We start from the raw sequence: 19,340 nt of genomic DNA, 5'->3' as shown, positions 1-19,340 counted from the left end.
TTATCTGCGGCGTGCCAACAATAAAACAACGTAATCGCGCGGCTAGGACGTACCGCGAAAACGGTAATCGCCGACGCCGCGCAGTGTCGAGTGTTGCACGTACACGCTCGGAAGTAGAGACGCGGGCGCGACGTGCGGATTGTTATAATTTGTAGTATAGAGAGGTACCTATAAAATATCGCAAGTCCGTTTGTACGCAACTGTCGTGTTGTTACGACCCACTCGAAATATTATTAATTATTATTATTTTCTACGATAATAATAGTTAACGTGTTGTCGGTTTCTCGTGTCATCTGTTCGTCGTAAATGGTCTCCTATGATATTGGCGCGGACTGTCACATTTACGTACGTTAATATTATATTATAGTGTGCACAGAAGGCGGCACCCTGTTCGACTATTGGCGACAATACGTTATTATTTACTTTTTCACACAAGATGACTTTTAATAATCACCAGCAATGAGCATTAGGCACGACAATAGCGTTTTACCCGGACAACTGCAGTGATGCGTGTCCGGCGTTTCGACGTGGCCCGCCGAAAAACGCAGCACGTCCGCTCGAGCACGCGGTCGTTCGTCTTTGGCAGAAATCGTCTGAAAAACAGGTAGGTGGGTTAATAGGATATTGTAAACATGTACATTTTACGGTACCTAGTTATATAAAAGCCATCACGTTTTAATTTCGACTAGGCATGTTGTATGTACATTGTACATATTATTACGACACCTACGACGTTACATTACGACCTACCTATAGTTTACCTACGACGGAACAATTTACCCGCCATCATTCTATGTTTTTACTGAACGACTAACATACGTTTATAATGTTTATATATTATCGAAATATGTTATTAAATTTTAATTTTGAACTTAAAATCAGGTAATCCGGTTTTAAATTAGACTAAGCTGAAAGTTATCTTCGTGTCACACCATCCAATTAGCCGATTTGATTGCATACAACTATGCAACTTTTATCGGAGTATTTTTTTTATTGAGCGATACTATTTTTTGATATTTTTAAGGGCATTTATTTGATTATTTTCTGATTATTTTTTAGCGTCAGAGATACATCTGAACAGAGATGCAAAATAAGTATCCTTTCGTTTATTAGTTTTCACTTTCAAAATGATGTTCCTCGTTATAAATCATAAAAATCTCAATGCGTCTTCAAATTGTATTCAATTTTAATTCAAGTTGCAATAAAAAATTTAAAAATTATTTATTGAGTAGTCTAGAATCTAGACCATATAGATCTAACAACATATCAATATATATAAATCTAACGACCATTATTTACACTGTAATAGTACCATGTGCAATGAGTATATTATTATAAATATTAATATTAATCATTCTAATATAGTTCTATAATTATATTAAATATTTTTTTAGTTAATAAATACATAAAATATTATTTTATACCAACATATTATTATATTAATATTTTAGATTTTATTATTTTAATTTATAAGCGAAATTACAAAATATAGCATTTAATTCATATGTCATCAATGACTCATCATACTAGGACGTCTCTTCATTCTGTCATTTCTCAATACTTGTATTATTTTATCTTATCAATCGAGCATATTAGTCAAATACAATTATTGATTATAAATAGAATAATGTAACAGATGACTTAAATAAGACTGATGTACTTATTTTATAATTATTGAATTATACATTTATAAGTACTTAAAAACTATATAGATTTACATACAGTGGAACCTCGATTATCCGGGGTAATGGCGGGGAGGGGGTCACACGCATAAGTGAAAACCGCGGTTAATCGAGACTTTTTATAATAATGTAATTTTTTTAAAATTATAATTAGAAATACATTGGTACAATTTTATAATAATGAAATTTTGAACATTTTTATTTAATTATAATTAGAAATATATACAATAATGTTATACATAATACATCTACAGTCCATACTTATTTTTAAATTTTCGGAAGAGTGAGCACGGTTAATCGTGAACACGGATAATCGAGTCACGGATAATCGAGGTTCTACTGTATATACCTAAATATACCTAAATAAACTTTGTATAAATAATATATACATACTATATAAACTTGTATCTGTATCTTTCAAGTATTATATTATTGAATTTATTTTATTATTATAAAATAAGATGAAAATGGCAATTCAATATTCTTACATAAAGCTGTTTATTACTAAGTACAAATTAAAAAGTTAAAATTAAAGTTATAACGTATAACTTATAAGTATTTGATAACTAATAGTTAAAAAAAAAATAATGAAATAGCTACAGTTTTACAGCTGTATGTTAATGTGTACGTATATACTGTATTACTGTACCTATAGCCTATAGCAATAGTTCTTAACCTTTCCAGAATCGTGGAACTCTTATAATTGTATAAGATTTTTGGTGATCACAGGATAAACAGAACTTAGTAGTTTAGTACTTACGCATAAAAAGACTTAAAACTACATACATTACAGTTTACATATCACTTGATAGAAAATAATAAAATTATATAATACAAATAATGCTGGAGCCATACGAGCGTATAATATCATATATAAATATCAATATAATTCTACAGCGAGAACGTCAAAATGAACGTAGGTTACGAAGTATATTATACATTTATACGCTCATTTGGACCAAGTCTAAAAAGTAAAGGCCCACAAAATTCTCTAGAGTCTAGATGTTTAGATAACAATCTTATCTTTAAAATTTAAATTGTATAATATAATGTCATGTAAATTATAAGAAGAATGGATTATTGCGCGTGAACGTAAAATTTGCTATGTTGTACGTTCATAGAACGGAGACAACGCACAAGGATGTGGCGTTTTTTTAGTATAATTATCATGAATTTTGGCTGTTTCAATTTATGTATAAATATCATACATTTATAACTATAAAGATATATTTATTTTCACTACCTACTTAATACTTGTCAGTTTGTTGCCACGATCGGTTATTTATACACTTTTATTTTATCACTATTATAGTATTATTTATTTATATGCAAATTGGTACTGCGTATTTACATCTTGTTTAATAGAAACACAGATAATAGTTATCCAAGTTTTCCATGGTTTTTTGTTTTTGTAATTTACTTATAACTTATTAGTTTAAGTTATAATTTGGTGGTATTTTCTATCTTAATTAATTTGTTTAAAATGTTTATTAATTTAATTTTTAACTTAATTGAAAAAAATAGTTAACTATTTTATATTATTTATATAACAGTTAATTAACTGAACTAAGTTAAAGAAATAACATTAACTTGCACAGTCTACCATAATATAAATTACACATCACCACGCAGTGCTTAGTTGTTACAGTCCCATGTATATACCTTATTTTACATTGCTATCACCATAATATAACTATATAAGTAAGTTATAACAATATATTATTGATAATAAGATTTATGATTGTAAAATATAATAAGTAATTGATTTCTTAAAATCACATAAAATGCTAAGAACTGCCTGATTGTACATTTGTAACAAAATACAATATATATTTCTTCTATAATAGTATTTATTGAAGATACATTGAATACAATAATGACATTTAAGAAGTTTGGATATTTATATTTCTCCCGATATTACGGCATTGAAGTGCCTATTATTTTTACTTGAAAAATAATGATACTACTCGTTAGAACGACCGACTTAATTTTTGATACATTAGGTACAACTACTTCTACAGCAAATTGAAAATATATTTATATAAAAGAGTCCGGTTGTGTTCGTTATTTACTCATTAATACTATTTTAAAACTTAAATACAACTATACAAGTAATATTCTATTAATTTAATATAATATATGTTTATGTATGTAATTATGGGTAACTAAAAAAAAAAATTAATTTTTAACTTAACTTGTCAATAATTTACTGAATATTATTAATTTAAGTACCTAACTTTGTTATTCAAATTTATTGATATTTAAAGATTAATTTTTACTTTAATTTATGAATTTTTTTTATGATAGCTTAAGAAGAAGAAAAAAATGTTAAACGTTCCTAGCTTTACATTTTTAAGCATATATAATGTATAGGTACAAGGATTTTTGAATAGATTAATTTAATGCACCGTTATAAATTATAATTATAAATAATACGAATTTTATAAAAAGTTATGTATATAATGTATTATGGTTTGGCATTTTTAAGAAAATATTAACGAACAGTTTGCATAAGAAATTATTTATTTAAACCTTTTTAAACGATGCGGTATATTATAACGTAATATAGCGTGTTATTTGATATTTTCTCTACTGCGCGGAAAGGATTGAATCATAGATACAGTTTTATATTTTTGAGGGTCCACGTACAGTTTGACGTTCAGATTTAAATATTACATAATATTCTTAATCGAACTGAATGGTCTGAATAGCGTATATACTCACAGATGATACACTGTTTGAATTTTCGACACCCACCAATGTTTACATTTACGTTCATGAAGTCATAATTACAAATTTCAAACAATTTGTGAAAAAAATAGGTTTTAATGATCTAATGTATAGCTATTATTGCGTATTCAAAATTATTAAATAAGTAAAATTTAATCATAAAATAATTTTAAAAAAATGTATCAACAATGACAACGAAGTTGCTGTTACTATAAAGTAACGTTATTAACCTTTTTATAAGGTGTCGTTATTATATTATGCGTAGGTTACTAGCTAGGGCCGCAAGGGGACAACCTTGGTAATGTATCACTTAGTCGGTCAGAAAAAAATAGGTCGTAACTAGCCAAAAATATATCTATGATAAAACTATAATAACTCAATGTTATAAATCAAAATGAGTAATAACCGACAAAACTATATTGATTAGCAATAAGTGATGATAAAAATTGTTATTATGGAACATTGAAACGGAAAAACAATGCAAGTATTTGTGTATAACCGTGTAAGTAATAAGGCTCCCGCACAGATCACTGGTTAATTATCTAAATAAATCTAACACCTCCAAAAATTTAACACAAATTGTGCCTATATAATTTTGCCTTTTGGCAATTTTAGATATTAGTGTACTACCTACTATCCACTGTTAAAGTGTTAAACAAATAAAAATTATAAATTTTTGATTTTATGTAAATTGTACCTATAAATAATAATGACAAATATTAATACATAGTTTTTCAGTTTTTTATTATTTGGTGCAAAAATATTCCTATTCCCTACCAAAGTGTTGCATGGCCTATAACGATTCTATTATACATAAAATTTTATTTCGCATATTCTTGCCATTTTAATTTTTTTATGTATGCAATAAGTATAAAATGCTCTTTTCGCAAATTGACAAATCATAAAATACAAAATAAATAATAATTGTTCAACATTTAAAAATATAAACGGATGAACTGAGATTTTGTATAGCCCATATGGTACCAAAACAGAGCGGCAGAAAAAAATCTAGGACAAAAATTTCAAAAAATGTATAAACTTATTTCTACCTCAAATGAAATTAATTTTCAAAAGCATCAAATTTACTTAAATTTTCTAAAACAAGAAATAGGGATAAACTGCTATAAGGTAAATAAAAAATGTAAACATATTTTGTAAGCATGGTATTTAAAAAAAATAATGATTATCATATTATGACGGAAGTTTCAAAAATAGTAGAATTAACAATTTGTTCAGGGCATATTTTGGTATTTTGGCATAACTACATGCATACTTAAAAATAGGTTAATAGGACATATAATTCCCTGTCTTAATAATAAAATAGTACCATACATACATTTGTTTACTTTCATCACACCACATACAATACCAATATAATACAAAACAGTTTATAAATTATACTTAATTTTAGATTCTAAGCGGAGCGATAAATGTATTTCTTTAATATGTATGTGTTTATTGTCTTATAAACTGTCTAAGTTAAATTTTGAAAAAAACTCAAAATTTTTCCACTTTTTAGTTAAAAATACATAAGAGTTTTAATATTCAAAATAAATGTAAGATTTAAAAATGTTAAGTTATTTTTTTTATAAATTATTATTTTCAACAAAATTCATCAAAATCTCAAAATTTTGCAAAAACTGAGTACCTAATTAAAATTTATATAATGTTCAATTTTTTTTAAATAAAAATTACAATTGATTAAATTATTAATACACAAATGTATGTACACAATGTACAAAATTTCTATATAAGCAGTTCATGATATACCTAACTTCAAAATCTAAAAAATACACCTATAAATACAAATTATTTTATAAATTTTATCTAAGTAAGTTCAAAATTGAAATTTATCAAATTTGAAATTAAATTAAATACATATACCTAAATTAAGATAATAACAATTTTAGTTATTATATATATATAATAACATTTTTCAATTCAATGTTTTTGGAAAAAATCAATCCAACCTACACTATTAGTTATTATAGTTATTACTAATGGTAAAATAAATTAAACTTTATAATAGTATAATATAAATTTATCATAAAATATACTTAGATACGATACACAAGCTGACAGACATTCTTCTTTCTTCGTATATCATGATTTATCGTTCAATTCAAATTTAATAATATTATACAATAAGCATCGACTTTACCTCTTTTTTAATTTCGACATTTAAAATTTAAATCAATAATTCAAACTTACAAGATACATTAAATTACGTTATATTATAATATTTAAACAAGAAACTCATTTGTATAAATGTATCACCTCTTAAATTATATTTGGGGAGTAATTGGGAGTAATTTCTGACACTGGTCACCCCTAAATATAGTTCTGTATGTATGTCTGTCATGACATTTTGACGATGAAAATTTGACTCAGTATTTTAACTTGGAAAATGGTTTCTGGTAGAAAGATCTAATTAATAGTACCATTGATTATCAGTGGGCGTACACACGGAGGGATTGGGTCGGGTGTTCAAATGGTATTTTTTTCACTATACTACGTAATCACGTAATCAAATGAATAAAATAATAATATTATATAAATTATATTTTTAAATTAGATATTGTTCTATGATAAAAATAAATCTCTGTTAAGCAACATAATATTTTAATGTATTGATATATATGTGTATGTATAATTTTTTTATGTAAGCCTCCCCATCGAAAATATCCATGTGCACCATGACTGGTTATATATATATATACTACTTTATATACTATATTATACCTATAATCAATGATAGTAACTATAATATAGTACTAGATACTTTATAAAAGTAGGAGATTCCCTATAGTTTTCTTAATAAGCTGACAAAACAACGCAAGGAAACAGTATAACGAGTACACGTTTATATACCATGAACAATAAGTAAAATATATATTTATTTATTATGTCATATTACATTTTACATTTGTTTACGGTTTTTTTTTCGATTTAAGTTGATAGTATTTTTGTTCATCTGTAAAAATATTTGAAAATTTAATTATAGAAAAAATTGTGAAAAGCAAGAATTTTTACTCAAAACCAGTTTTTGACGACATCGATTATGTTTTTTGTTGTGACTTCTGATTCAAAAATTAATAATCGCAGACTTAATTTTTCACCAAATATTTATATTAATTAGCATCATCATATTTCTATTATAGATGATTATCTTTGTTTGCAGAAATTTAAAATTTTCGATTAAATAAAATTACCAATAGTAATATAGGAATATAGTCAATTTCCGAATTAACTAATAGTAAAAAGTGCCAATAGAATATAATAAGAAATAATAATAATAATAAAATAATTGCACATCAACTATCCTGAGAAATAAATGTGGCCCACCTAGCTTCTTTGTTAGAATCGTTTTTCTTATACCTACAATATTTTATTATTGCATTTAAATTTAGCCTTTATATATACATCCTTTACATTACTCGATGATACAACAAGTGAGTTCACCAGTTATTTATTTTTTTGAAATTATATTTTTTGTTTATTCGTATAAAAATAGAAAATCGATGTTCCTAATAAAGTATGTATTAGCATCAGGTGTAATCAATCATTTATTTTAACACATTGAACAAGTTGTTTACTAATTACTAAAATAATTTTATGGCATATTCCTATATGGCTACCAATAACTATGATAATTTAATTAGTTAAGTTTCTTTCTTTATGTATACACTTGAAACATTATATTGATTTTATATTGGGATTATATAAATCTATCAGATACATAATATTAATTATCTATATCTCGGCTTAATGTATCTAAATATTCCACTATGAAGCTTATTTGATAAATATATATTTTAAAGAATAGGTAGGTACTTAAATTATTGGTGAAACAATTATTGTGTTAAGTCATTGTAATTGTTATTAAATCGACTTTTAAAAATATTTGTTAACGGCAACAATATTCTTTAGTATAACTACATAATATGTAGATTATATATCACTAGATCCGCAACAACATTACTGTAAATTAATCTTATCTATAAACCTCGAATTTAATTTTTATTACAGTTATTAAAAATATATCGAAGTTAAAATAAATACCATGGCATTATCGTAGTTATTAGTGCTTCTAGGAATAAAATAGGTTAAAAATTATTATAAATAAAATAGTTTAAAAATTTAAAACAACGCATTACTTAAACCTGTACTTCCTATACAAAGATATCAGAAACTGAAATTATTGTTTCTTAATTCTTATGGATAATTGAATTAAAAATCGTTATTTTCACTCTATGGGTGTCGGTTGGTGGGAAATCCTCTAAAATCTTAGGCAAATACGCTATTGTTTTAATTATTATTCGTAATATAGTATCAACAATACGATAATTTTCAGCATAATATAAATATAAAACTACATAATTAGCATGACAAAAACACATCAAATTTTATTATTTCTGTTTTAATGGAACGTATTGCCCATAATTGTCATATTTCAACAGTTGTAAGAATGTAGGAGATTTTTTTTTTTATTTTCCTATATTCATTATTTATAAGAAAAAATAGGTGTGTCTAAAGCCAATAGTATCATCAAATTTTAAAATCTGAATTGAGGATCAAATTTAGAACGGATTTAAAATATCTTGGATCAGTGGATCATTAAATATGTATTGTAATAAAACTATTAAATTATTAAAGTATTATAAGTTAAGAGATGTCGAACGATACAAAATGTTCATTAGTATATTAGTCATTCGAGCGTAGTTTTTATGATATTTATTGTATTTGTAAATTAAATTTTATAGGTATATTACGTAACGTTACAACCGAAGTATCCAATCGATTTGTAATAATGTAATTATAGCTCCCATGTTAGTTTTCGATCACTTCTAGGTCACTACTTATATTGACTGAGATTCCATGTTTAATGCACTATCAATTCATAATCAGTAGTAATATATATATTGAATTATATTTAAATTTCAAACTCTAAATATCTAAATTAAATAAATATATATCATTTTATCTAGTATATGCCTATTAGATATTATGATTTATGTTATCATAACAAATAATTAATTATATAAGTACCTACTTCAATTATAATTGCTTCAATCACCATGATTAAAAAAATTAAATTTGAATACATTGATATAATTGATGAATCTTCGGATACTAATATTCTTGTCACAAAATCACAAAACATATTATACCCAAATCCCAGAATAGTCAAAATATATTAAACTATAACTAAATCTTATAATACATCGTCATTTTTAAATAATGAGCGGAGCAATGAATTTATTGATTTTATAATGATGTATATTTTTTTTATATCTGTGTAAACGATAAGTAGTTGATAAATTGTCTTAATTTTTACTTTTAGTGTGGTTTTAGATACAAAATTGAATCTAGTTTGTACTTTAAAAAGGCCTGCAAAATTAAAAATTCTTAATTATTTTTTTTTTATAATTGAGAAAAACGAACAAAAAATTAAGAAAAAATGGGAATTTTCATACAAATATAATATTAATTTTAATATAATTATTTCGTAACCACGGTTACCACAATTTAGAAAGTCTTCGCTCACAATCGTCTTTTATCATATACAATGATTCATCTCTAAATTAAAATTTAACAAGTCCATTATAATAGTGATTTATTTAATAAATCTACTTGCCTACCTTTTTAAAAAAATGTATGGGATTTACGCCCTACTCCCGGATTTAACTTCTCTATCTTGAAATGCTTAACATAACAAATTTTTCAATATGTTTTTCTATGTTTAGCACATAAGTTTGTTTTGGGTATTGAGCCATTGAGTACCTATAATATTTAGTATTTGTATTAAGTCTTATTTTTTAGTTGAATTTAGATTAAATTCTATTTTTGCTATTTTACCATAATTTAAAAATAATACTAGGAACTACAAAGTAGAAACCCCTTTAAATTATTGCGTCAGAGATAAAAAAAATATATTAATTAAAAGGTCAATAAATGTGTACTTTTATTTTAATAGAAGTTAATTGATATAATTTAATTCTATTATTGTTATTGGATGTCAATATACGCTATAATAAAATAGAACATGTTCTATGGCAACTATAATAATACATTTTTAGTACGATTCCTTTCACAAATAGGTATACCTTCTTTTAATTATTAAATTAATCAGCACAGATCTAGAATAAAGTTTATATAATTCAGCACGTTATATTATAGCACAATAAGTAACAACTATACTATCATATTAAATGATCTTTATTCTACGCATAAAAATGTTTAATACCCATACCTAAATAGTATAAATTAGATAAAAACTCGTTTAAAAAATTAAATAAATATATATAAAAAAAATATATAATTAATATTTTTTTTTTACATAACAATTTACCTTTGTAAAATATTTTTAATGATTTTCTATTCATATAAATAATGATATTTATAACATATTACAAAAAAAATTAACAAACCACCTAAATCATATTATGTGTAATTTTGAACACAAAATATTCGTAAAAAAAAAAAAATTAAATACATACTAACATAGAATATTATAATAATTAATAATATATTATATAATGCGTATTTCTAAAAATGGATATGACGTTAAAGCTATAAATATATTTGTCGTTGTATTTATACATCACATTTAAAATAATGTTACTATTAATTATGTTAACGAACATAAAATGTGATAAATCTATAAAATCATATTTTATATTTGTATCTAAACGATGACCTATAGTACCCATGGATTATTAAAATAAGTATCTACATTTGATTTAGAATTTATATTAGAAATTAAGACTATTATCGTATAAAAATCGGCCTCTAGTAATTCTAAAAGTATATTCAAAATTATTTTACAAGGTATCTTTATTCCCCTTGATTAATCCCTACGAAAAAATTATAAGATCGCATATCATAATATAATATTCAACAAAAGGTTAATAATTTTTTTTCGTATTTCGTATTATTACAGCGTATAATTATTATAATTCATATTAATAGAAATGTCACAATGTTACTAGCGGTTATTAGCAATGGCATTGATTATATAATTATTAATAAAGTTAGTATATCAATTAGTATTTACTGTTTACTAATTATCATCAGCGATAAATTATAACTATTAACTAAAAAATCTTTGACAATTTTGTTTATTATGAGAATAGTTCAATATTATAATATCATAAGCTAATTTTAATAACAGTGATGGAAAACCAACACAACGTAAAAAAAAAAAATACCCATAAAAATTATTATTCACGCACATTGGACGTTATAAAAATATATTGAAAATTGAAAGGACAAAGGTGATGTTGTAATACACAGTTCGTCTCGGTAAGCAATAAAACTAGGTATTAATAAATTAAAAAACAAACATCGTGTGTCCCATTTATTTCAAATCAATAACACCCCATCAAAACGTACTTTATAATTTGTCACTCTAGTTAATATCGTACGCGTAGGTCTGCTGGCATATACAATAAACGCTCTTGGCCGTCTATCAAGTCTCACCAATACGAGCCGATTGTGTGGGGAACGCACTAAAGTTTGACCAGCCGGCGCGCCTGCACGAAGTACGTCGTCGTCGTTTGGGTGTCGTCTTCGACGTATTAATACGACCTAACCTACAGCTATATAATAGTATGTATACGATAAATAATAATGTATAATATATATAAATAGATAGGTATGGCTAGTGCCCTGTGTCAGGGACGGCCGAAGAAAATCGGTTCAATGCAGAACGAAAAATATTCAATTTCTGTAACCGAGGGGCTAAAATATATATTTTTTATATTTTACACTTTATAATAAATCATACTTACTTTCTCCTCACGTCACAGATCGTGTACACAAAACTATATAACCACCCAACTAAACTTCAGTCAGGCAGTTATAACAACAGATATAAATTAATATTAATTTGATCGATAAAACATTCGACAATAATTGACATTCATTTTTAAATTCATAAGCTTTTTTAAAAGTTATTTTTGTGGTATTTGATTTTTTTTATTAAATTCATTTATTTTATTTTATTTAATAAGATGTATTCAAATTTTTATTCATATTAAGATATAGGATTTATTATTATAATTTCAACTATAATACTAAAAATGATCTCACAAATCTTAGAATAAAGAATATAAATATTCTCAAAGAATAGGATTTTTGTCGTTCTAAATATATTTATTTTTTTATACTAATAGAATTTAAATCTAAAATTTGAAAAATAATAACGAATCCTTGTATTTCAGAGTATTCAGACCACTACACTTTCTTAATTTGTACTGCACACAATGTAAGAATTTCAGTCCTTGTCTCTTTACTTGTGTTATCGCTTATACTTTATTGTGCTATATTCTATACATATATACTTTCTATAACAGAAATCGAGATTTTAAAAATTTTACTGAACACAACTACAACGATACGCTCGACTTTAATAATCGTGTACATATGTTTCTATGATAAAGCATTCGCCGCGTCGCCTTTTCGCGAAACTACAGCCTCAGCTGCATCTAAAGTATTGTTTACGATGTATCATAGTCGTTATTGTACATCGACGACATTTGTACAAAGACGAGTCGTCGATTACGCACATTATATGCATTATTATAATGACACGTTCAGAGAATATATTAAAATGGTAGTTAATAATATAATATTATTGTCTTATTGTCGACGCATACCCAGTAATCAGCATTGTGGCGGTCGGTCGTTACATCTGCTTGAGTTGTGCTACGGAATACAGTGCGGTGCGCTTAGTCCGTCGTCCGTATAGTATAAAACCGACGAGAGAGCCGATCATCACTAGATTGCGCAGGTTTTATTCTATAAGTAGGTATTTGTCGGGTCCGGGTATTCGCCAACACTGACGTCGCGCATCGCGATGCACTCATGTCCCGGTGCCGTTTTATAATAATAATAATAATATAATATATATTGTGATACTATTTTTATACTCTAAAGACCAAATTATGGCCATGTGTAATATTATGTTACGTTTAACTTAAGTACATACGACGTGTCCCGCTGATCTACATGACGTATTGTCTTCGAGTGGCGGTTTAATAAACATTACTAATTCACCCTGAACGCACACGATATGCAGTGCATATATGATACGATAGTATTAGACATTTATATGCCGTTCACGCGTATCAGGCGCCTGCGAATTGCAATGTATGCGTTTTCTAATTTTACACTAGTTAAAAAAAAAACATCAGTCAAGTGATTTAAACATCTGTAATGAGTAGGAGGAATATGTATATGTGTATACATTAATAGAAAATTGTTACAAGCTCAAATATAAATGTACCTACTTATAATCAGATAATCTACACCTATACTATCTTTTTTTACCCGTTATTTACAATTCGACGAATTCCTTAGGTATCGCAAAAACTATGACTCATTGTTAGCATATATTTATTATACATATTCATAAGCTTATTTTATGGTAGGTTAATAAATGGTGAGGTAACACACTTTGAAGTATGTAAACGGTCGGTGTAAAATGATTTAAAATAATGACTAGAAAAAAAATTATTTCGTAAACTAATATTTAAGAAGATAGTAATTCTTAAATTTTTTATGAGGTTTATTTTTACTAGATATCTAAAAAATAAAAAACCAGGGATTGAAAATGAATTTTAACACACAATGTATTAGCACTACTATACATATATTTGGCTATTCGAGTTGAGCGGGGAGGACATTTTATAATTTTTATCACCTCAAGACTTAACATGTATCGATAAAATAAAATTTTAAAATATTAATACTGTTAATAGATATTTAATAATTATAATGAGTAGGTAATGATTATTGACTATTGTTGTATAGGTTACACCAAATAAACGTGTTTTGTTCTCTTTAATTCCCAATAAATCAAAATTTACTGAAAAAATAGTGAACTGCGAATTAATTAATTGGTATTTAGTGATGGATGTTTATAAACAGTAGTTGAAAGATTATTGAACTTTAAGTGCTGTAATGTATGATTTTTTTTTTTTTGTTTAACGAACCACGGGCCGAGTTCCGCTTGTATAATATTATCCCGTCGGTAGTATCATTTATTGCAGATAAATTAACAATACAATCTTACAAGTATCCGTGTGCAAAATATCACTCCAACATTGCACTGACGGCCACCAAATTTAGTTGGTATTTTTGGGGGCCAAAAATTAAAATTTGAATCTTTCAAAAAAAAAAAAATAGGAATTTTTATGAAAAACCAGATTGTTATTAAGTACTTGTACAGACTTTAAATTATCATATTAGCTTATATTACACATGAAATAATTTTGGCTCATTTAGTAACTACTAACTAATGAGTTGTTGCTTTATTTATATTATATATCAATAATTGTTTACTATTTAGAGTGTCATTACTTATTTAAATAACATTGAAACATTCGTTCTTTTCAAAAATCGTACCATTTAATTTCTAATTATTTTTCATATTATTAATAATTATTAACTGAAATAAGTGTCTACAAATATTTATGTTTAGGTGATCACTTGTATAATATAAGGTTATTATTGATTATTTCATTATACATTATTAATTTTAGTAGGTACTATAAAACACTTCTAAACTTCTTCATTTAAACACATATGCCAAGGAATTATTGTTTGTTTTTGTTATTTATAGAAAAGTAGAACCTGATTTTATTTATATATTTTTGATTTTTAATAAAATCTATATTGAATTTATTGGATAATTCTCCCAATATATACAATAATTGATAAAATTACACTCATATAAACATATTTACCATAGTCTTTAAATAAATAAAATTATTTTCATCATCTATCAAATACAATATAACATTTTTTTTTTATATAACAGGAGAATCAATTCTTGAGACAATCAAAAAGCATGAAACGGTTAGCATAAGAGCTATAATGACGACATATAAGAAACATAAGAGAACACACAGTAATCAGCAAACTATAGAACCATACTATACTATTAGATATTTATTTATATTTGTCACAACATTAGGTAAGTTAAAAAAAAAATCATTGTTAATTATGTATAATGTATTAGTGTACTACTATTTGTTCAATGTTTATTTTTTATATTTTATTAAGCGTCAGTGACAGTGTATCACATTCATCAAGAGCTAGTGAGGCCAAAACTAGAACATTTGGTAGTTTATGAAGTAAGTTTTCAAATAAATGCATGCATATGGCATATCAGTAAAGTACTTAAATACAATAACATTTAAACATTGTAGAATTTAACTGATCGTGATCCAAGAGTTACTTGTCAATTTCCTATACTTAACCCGTTTGATTCATCTATTCTTAAATACGTGTTCGTACCCAAACCTATAAGGTAAGTAACATACCTAGGATCTAGGTATAGTTTTAATTAAGAATTAAGATTATTAAATGATTGGATTTTGGTTCCTTTGTTCCTTATTTAGATGTATGGAAAGGTCCTATCGTTTGACTTACATCAACATGGATACTGGGCTTCTACAGTTCAATGCGTCAGGATTCGAAGAGTCTGGTTATTCCTTGACCTCAAATACACTCCATTGTTATTATCAAGAAATTTATCGTCCAATTGATGATGATTTTAATTTGGAGTATGGACCACAAATTCCTATCACTGGTTTTCACGAACCTCTTACGGATTTCATATACGTATCATGCACCAATTTATTTGGCATTACCGTATATAGTAACTTTCATGCATATGCTAGAAGAAGGCCAGAAGTTAGGAAATTTAAAGTAATATTAAATATAACTCAATATAGTTGATTGATTAATTCAATGTATAATAATTATATTTCATAAATAGGATGATATGGAATTAGGTGTAGCCGTAATTGGAATCGATTCCATTTCTCGATTAAACTTTATGAGACAAATGATGAACTCATATAACTTCATAAACAAAGAAATGAATGGTGATGTGATGCATGGTTTCACCAAAGTAGGTGAAAACACATTTCCAAATGTGATTCCGATGTTAACGGGCCGATCATTCATCACGGAACATAACAATAAGTTTGACGTATGTAAACAATATTATATTATATTCAGTGTGATCAAATTTAAATGTTAAATATTTTAATAAAAGTATAAAACAAAGCTTAATAAATAATAATATCTATAAAAGATTTTTGTTTTCTTTACTTACAGGACTGGCCGTACATATGGAAGGACTTTAGTAAAGAAGGTGCCGCGACTCTATATGCAGAAGACCAGCCAGAATTTAACATGTTTGACTATTTAGCTAGAGGAATTACTTTACAGCCAACTCTGCATTACATGCGTACATATTGGTTAGCTGTGGAACAGTCAATGCTATATAAGATGAGCTCACCTGGTTGCCTTGGACCAACGCCTAAACATCTTATATATTTCGACTATTTGAAATCATTCCTAAAAGTCTATAAAGACTCTCCAGTGTTCTTGTTCTCACTTTTTAACGAAGTTAGTCATGACTTTGTCAATACTGTCGGGGTAAGTGTGTCTTAAAAGTATAATTTAAATAAACAAGGTTTAACATTAATCAATCATGCATTTATTTTTCCCAGGTGATAGATTTAGATTATATGCAATTCCTCAAGACTTCTCTCCACGAAGGGCTTTTTAACCGAACTGTGATTTTTGTACTCGGTGATCACGGCAACCGTATGGATTTCATTCGGCGAACTAAAGTTGGAACTATAGAAGACCGAATGCCAATGGTCACCGTAGTACTTCCAGAATGGGTAAGCATGAAGTATCCATCCTGGAAAGAATCCCTCCGTGACAACCGTATGAGACTGACATCCACCTATGATATTTATGCTACATTCAGACATATATTAAGTACATTGAATAATCAAAACAAATCAACTGATATCAATGAAAATTTACTAAATAGTATCCAAGACAAAAACGTTAAGAATCATTTTTCAGCTACTAGTACCGGCTTATCATTGTTTGAACCTGTTCCATTAATTAGAGATTGCAATGCTGCCGGTGTGGCTCAATGGTTATGTGTTTGCCATGAAGGTCAACAAAAACGACTTGATCCAAAACACCCATATAGTATTGCAGCATCAAATGAAGTCATAAGGTTAGATTTGCATATTAACTAAAATACTGAATATCAGAATAGATACCTACCAGCTACCAATAATTGTAATTGTCTTTTGGGTAATAAAAATTTAACATTTAAATATCTAAGTTTGAAAAAAAAACATTGATAAAAAATATGCTTTTGTTGAGTGTTTTTAGTCAAACACGTTCTATTTTTTATTTTATAAATTATTAAGTAAATTTATAGAAAATTTATTTTTAAAATAAATTAAAATTTTCCCAAACATTAATAAAATATAATTAATTAGTTTGTACATAATAGTGTAAATATTATATTAATGTCATCAACCAATATCAAATTTAATAAATTTAACCTGAAAATAATTTTAATTTTTAGGTATTTTAATGAACTATTGGGTGGTCTTGAAAATTGTGCTGAAATGAAATTGGCTTTTATTGAACATACATATTTGTACGAAGCACCGCAAAAATACGACGATGGTAAAGTGTACGAAAAATCTGTTCAAATAACATTCAAAGCTTCGCCAGGTGATGGATACTTCGAAGCCACACTAGGTATAGAAATAAATAACGGATCCCAAACATTTGAAGTCATTGGGCAAGTCTTTCGAATTAACAAATATGGACATCAAGCAGACTGTTTGCCTAGAACAATGCTCGCTAAAATGCCAATTTTGAAAGGGATTTGTTATTGTGATTAAAAAATATATAAATGTACCAAGATTATATGGTATATTAAATATTATACTCAAATGTACATAAAAATGTTAATTATTTAACTATGAAAATGACTGAAAAATGTAGTTTAATATACCTATGTAGATAAACATAATACACATAATAAATATTACATTTATAAACTATAAAATATAAATATAATTAAAACAAAATGTATTATTTTTATAGAAATTATTATGATAACACTTTGTCAATTTAATATGTGTTATGGTTAGATTAAGATTAAAATGTTTAACTGTTAATACAATATGTACTTACTACCTATTTATTATTCATATATATTATCTAATATTATTGTGATTTTCTCAGATTCTAAGTTAAGTGTCATTGAAGATATCATTTATTTTTATATTATATTAATTATATTACATTCAAACTTTTACGCCTATAAATTATTTATGTACCTTCATGTTAATAATTACATCTGATAAATTGTTCTCATTGCCAAAAAAATATCATACCTATAAATATTGTTAATACCTATATAAGTATTTGTTTTTATACATTTGTTGTTATACATAATTTACAATTGTAATTTGTAAACAGGTATATACAAACATATAGTTATTACTATTGTACCTATTTATTTTTACAGAATTATATTGGGTATATTCTGTTATTTCTATTTTCAATTATATATTTTATTAATTTTAAATTTGTGATTATTAATTACTGTTGTGTACGAATAAGATGCTCATATGACATATACCTAAACCATAGTGAATGTATATGTTATAATATTATGTATCTTGATTTTTGGAGCGAATTTGCGACGATATAAAAATATAAAATACTCTCTTATAAAATAAGATACCTACTAATTTGTGTCAATGAATTTGAAAACAATTTGACTGTTATCAAGGGGTTCTATATAAATGCATGAAAAACTTAAATTATTGCTTACCTATCAAAAACATCAAATTTTTACTATTTTTGTCATTTTAATTGTTTGTAGTTATAATTTTTTTAGATTTTGAGCGAAAAACGAATTAAAAATGCTTCAATTTTCAACGTTGAAGATAGTTTTTATTAGTAAATATTTAGTTTTGTATAGATTATAAATAAATACTAAACATACTTTAAAATTTAAATGCAATTAAGTTCCCAGTACTTTTCAAAATAATCAAGAAAACAACAAAATAATATGAA

The 19,340-nt window shown here is 26.1% G+C and overlaps 1 protein-coding gene across 4 annotated transcripts; it reads left to right on the top strand.

Annotated features, from left to right (window-relative positions):
* Window positions 1–36: 36 nt before the first annotated feature.
* LOC132916903 (uncharacterized) lies at window positions 37–19,000 on the top strand. Of its 4 annotated transcripts, none has more exons than XM_060977339.1 (10): window positions 37–604; window positions 11,846–12,023; window positions 15,238–15,393; window positions 15,483–15,553; window positions 15,629–15,729; window positions 15,821–16,130; window positions 16,201–16,416; window positions 16,545–16,868; window positions 16,943–17,469; window positions 17,830–19,000. In XM_060977339.1, the coding sequence occupies exons 3-10, from the start codon at window positions 15,294–15,296 to the stop codon at window positions 18,152–18,154; spliced, it is 1,974 nt and encodes a 657-aa protein (XP_060833322.1). In that variant the 5' UTR covers window positions 37–604; window positions 11,846–12,023; window positions 15,238–15,293; the 3' UTR covers window positions 18,155–19,000. The 4 variants fall into 4 exon arrangements, with proteins under 4 accessions (XP_060833322.1, XP_060833323.1, XP_060833324.1 ...); XM_060977340.1 differs by having other exon boundaries at window positions 37–608; XM_060977341.1 differs by lacking the exon at window positions 11,846–12,023 and having other exon boundaries at window positions 37–608.
* The last annotated feature ends 340 nt before the right edge of the window (window positions 19,001–19,340 follow it).

This window comes from Rhopalosiphum padi, chromosome 1 (assembly GCF_020882245.1).
Source record: "Rhopalosiphum padi isolate XX-2018 chromosome 1, ASM2088224v1, whole genome shotgun sequence".
NCBI classification, from domain to species: Eukaryota; Metazoa; Arthropoda; class Insecta; order Hemiptera; family Aphididae; genus Rhopalosiphum; species Rhopalosiphum padi.
This window is presented reverse-complemented; position numbering and strand designations above follow the sequence as displayed.

What these genes read in the sequence shown, in the direction of transcription:
- LOC132916903 (XM_060977339.1), top strand. Translation starts at nt 15,294, where the DNA reads ATGACGACATATAAGAAACATAAGAGAACACACAGTAATCAGCAAACT. An exon ending in TTCGTACCCAAACCTATAAG is followed by an intron (nt 15,730 to 15,820) that starts GTAAGTAACATA and finishes TTCCTTATTTAG; the next exon opens with ATGTATGGAAAGGTCCTATC. An exon ending in AACATAACAATAAGTTTGAC is followed by an intron (nt 16,417 to 16,544) that starts GTATGTAAACAA and finishes CTTTACTTACAG; the next exon opens with GACTGGCCGTACATATGGAA.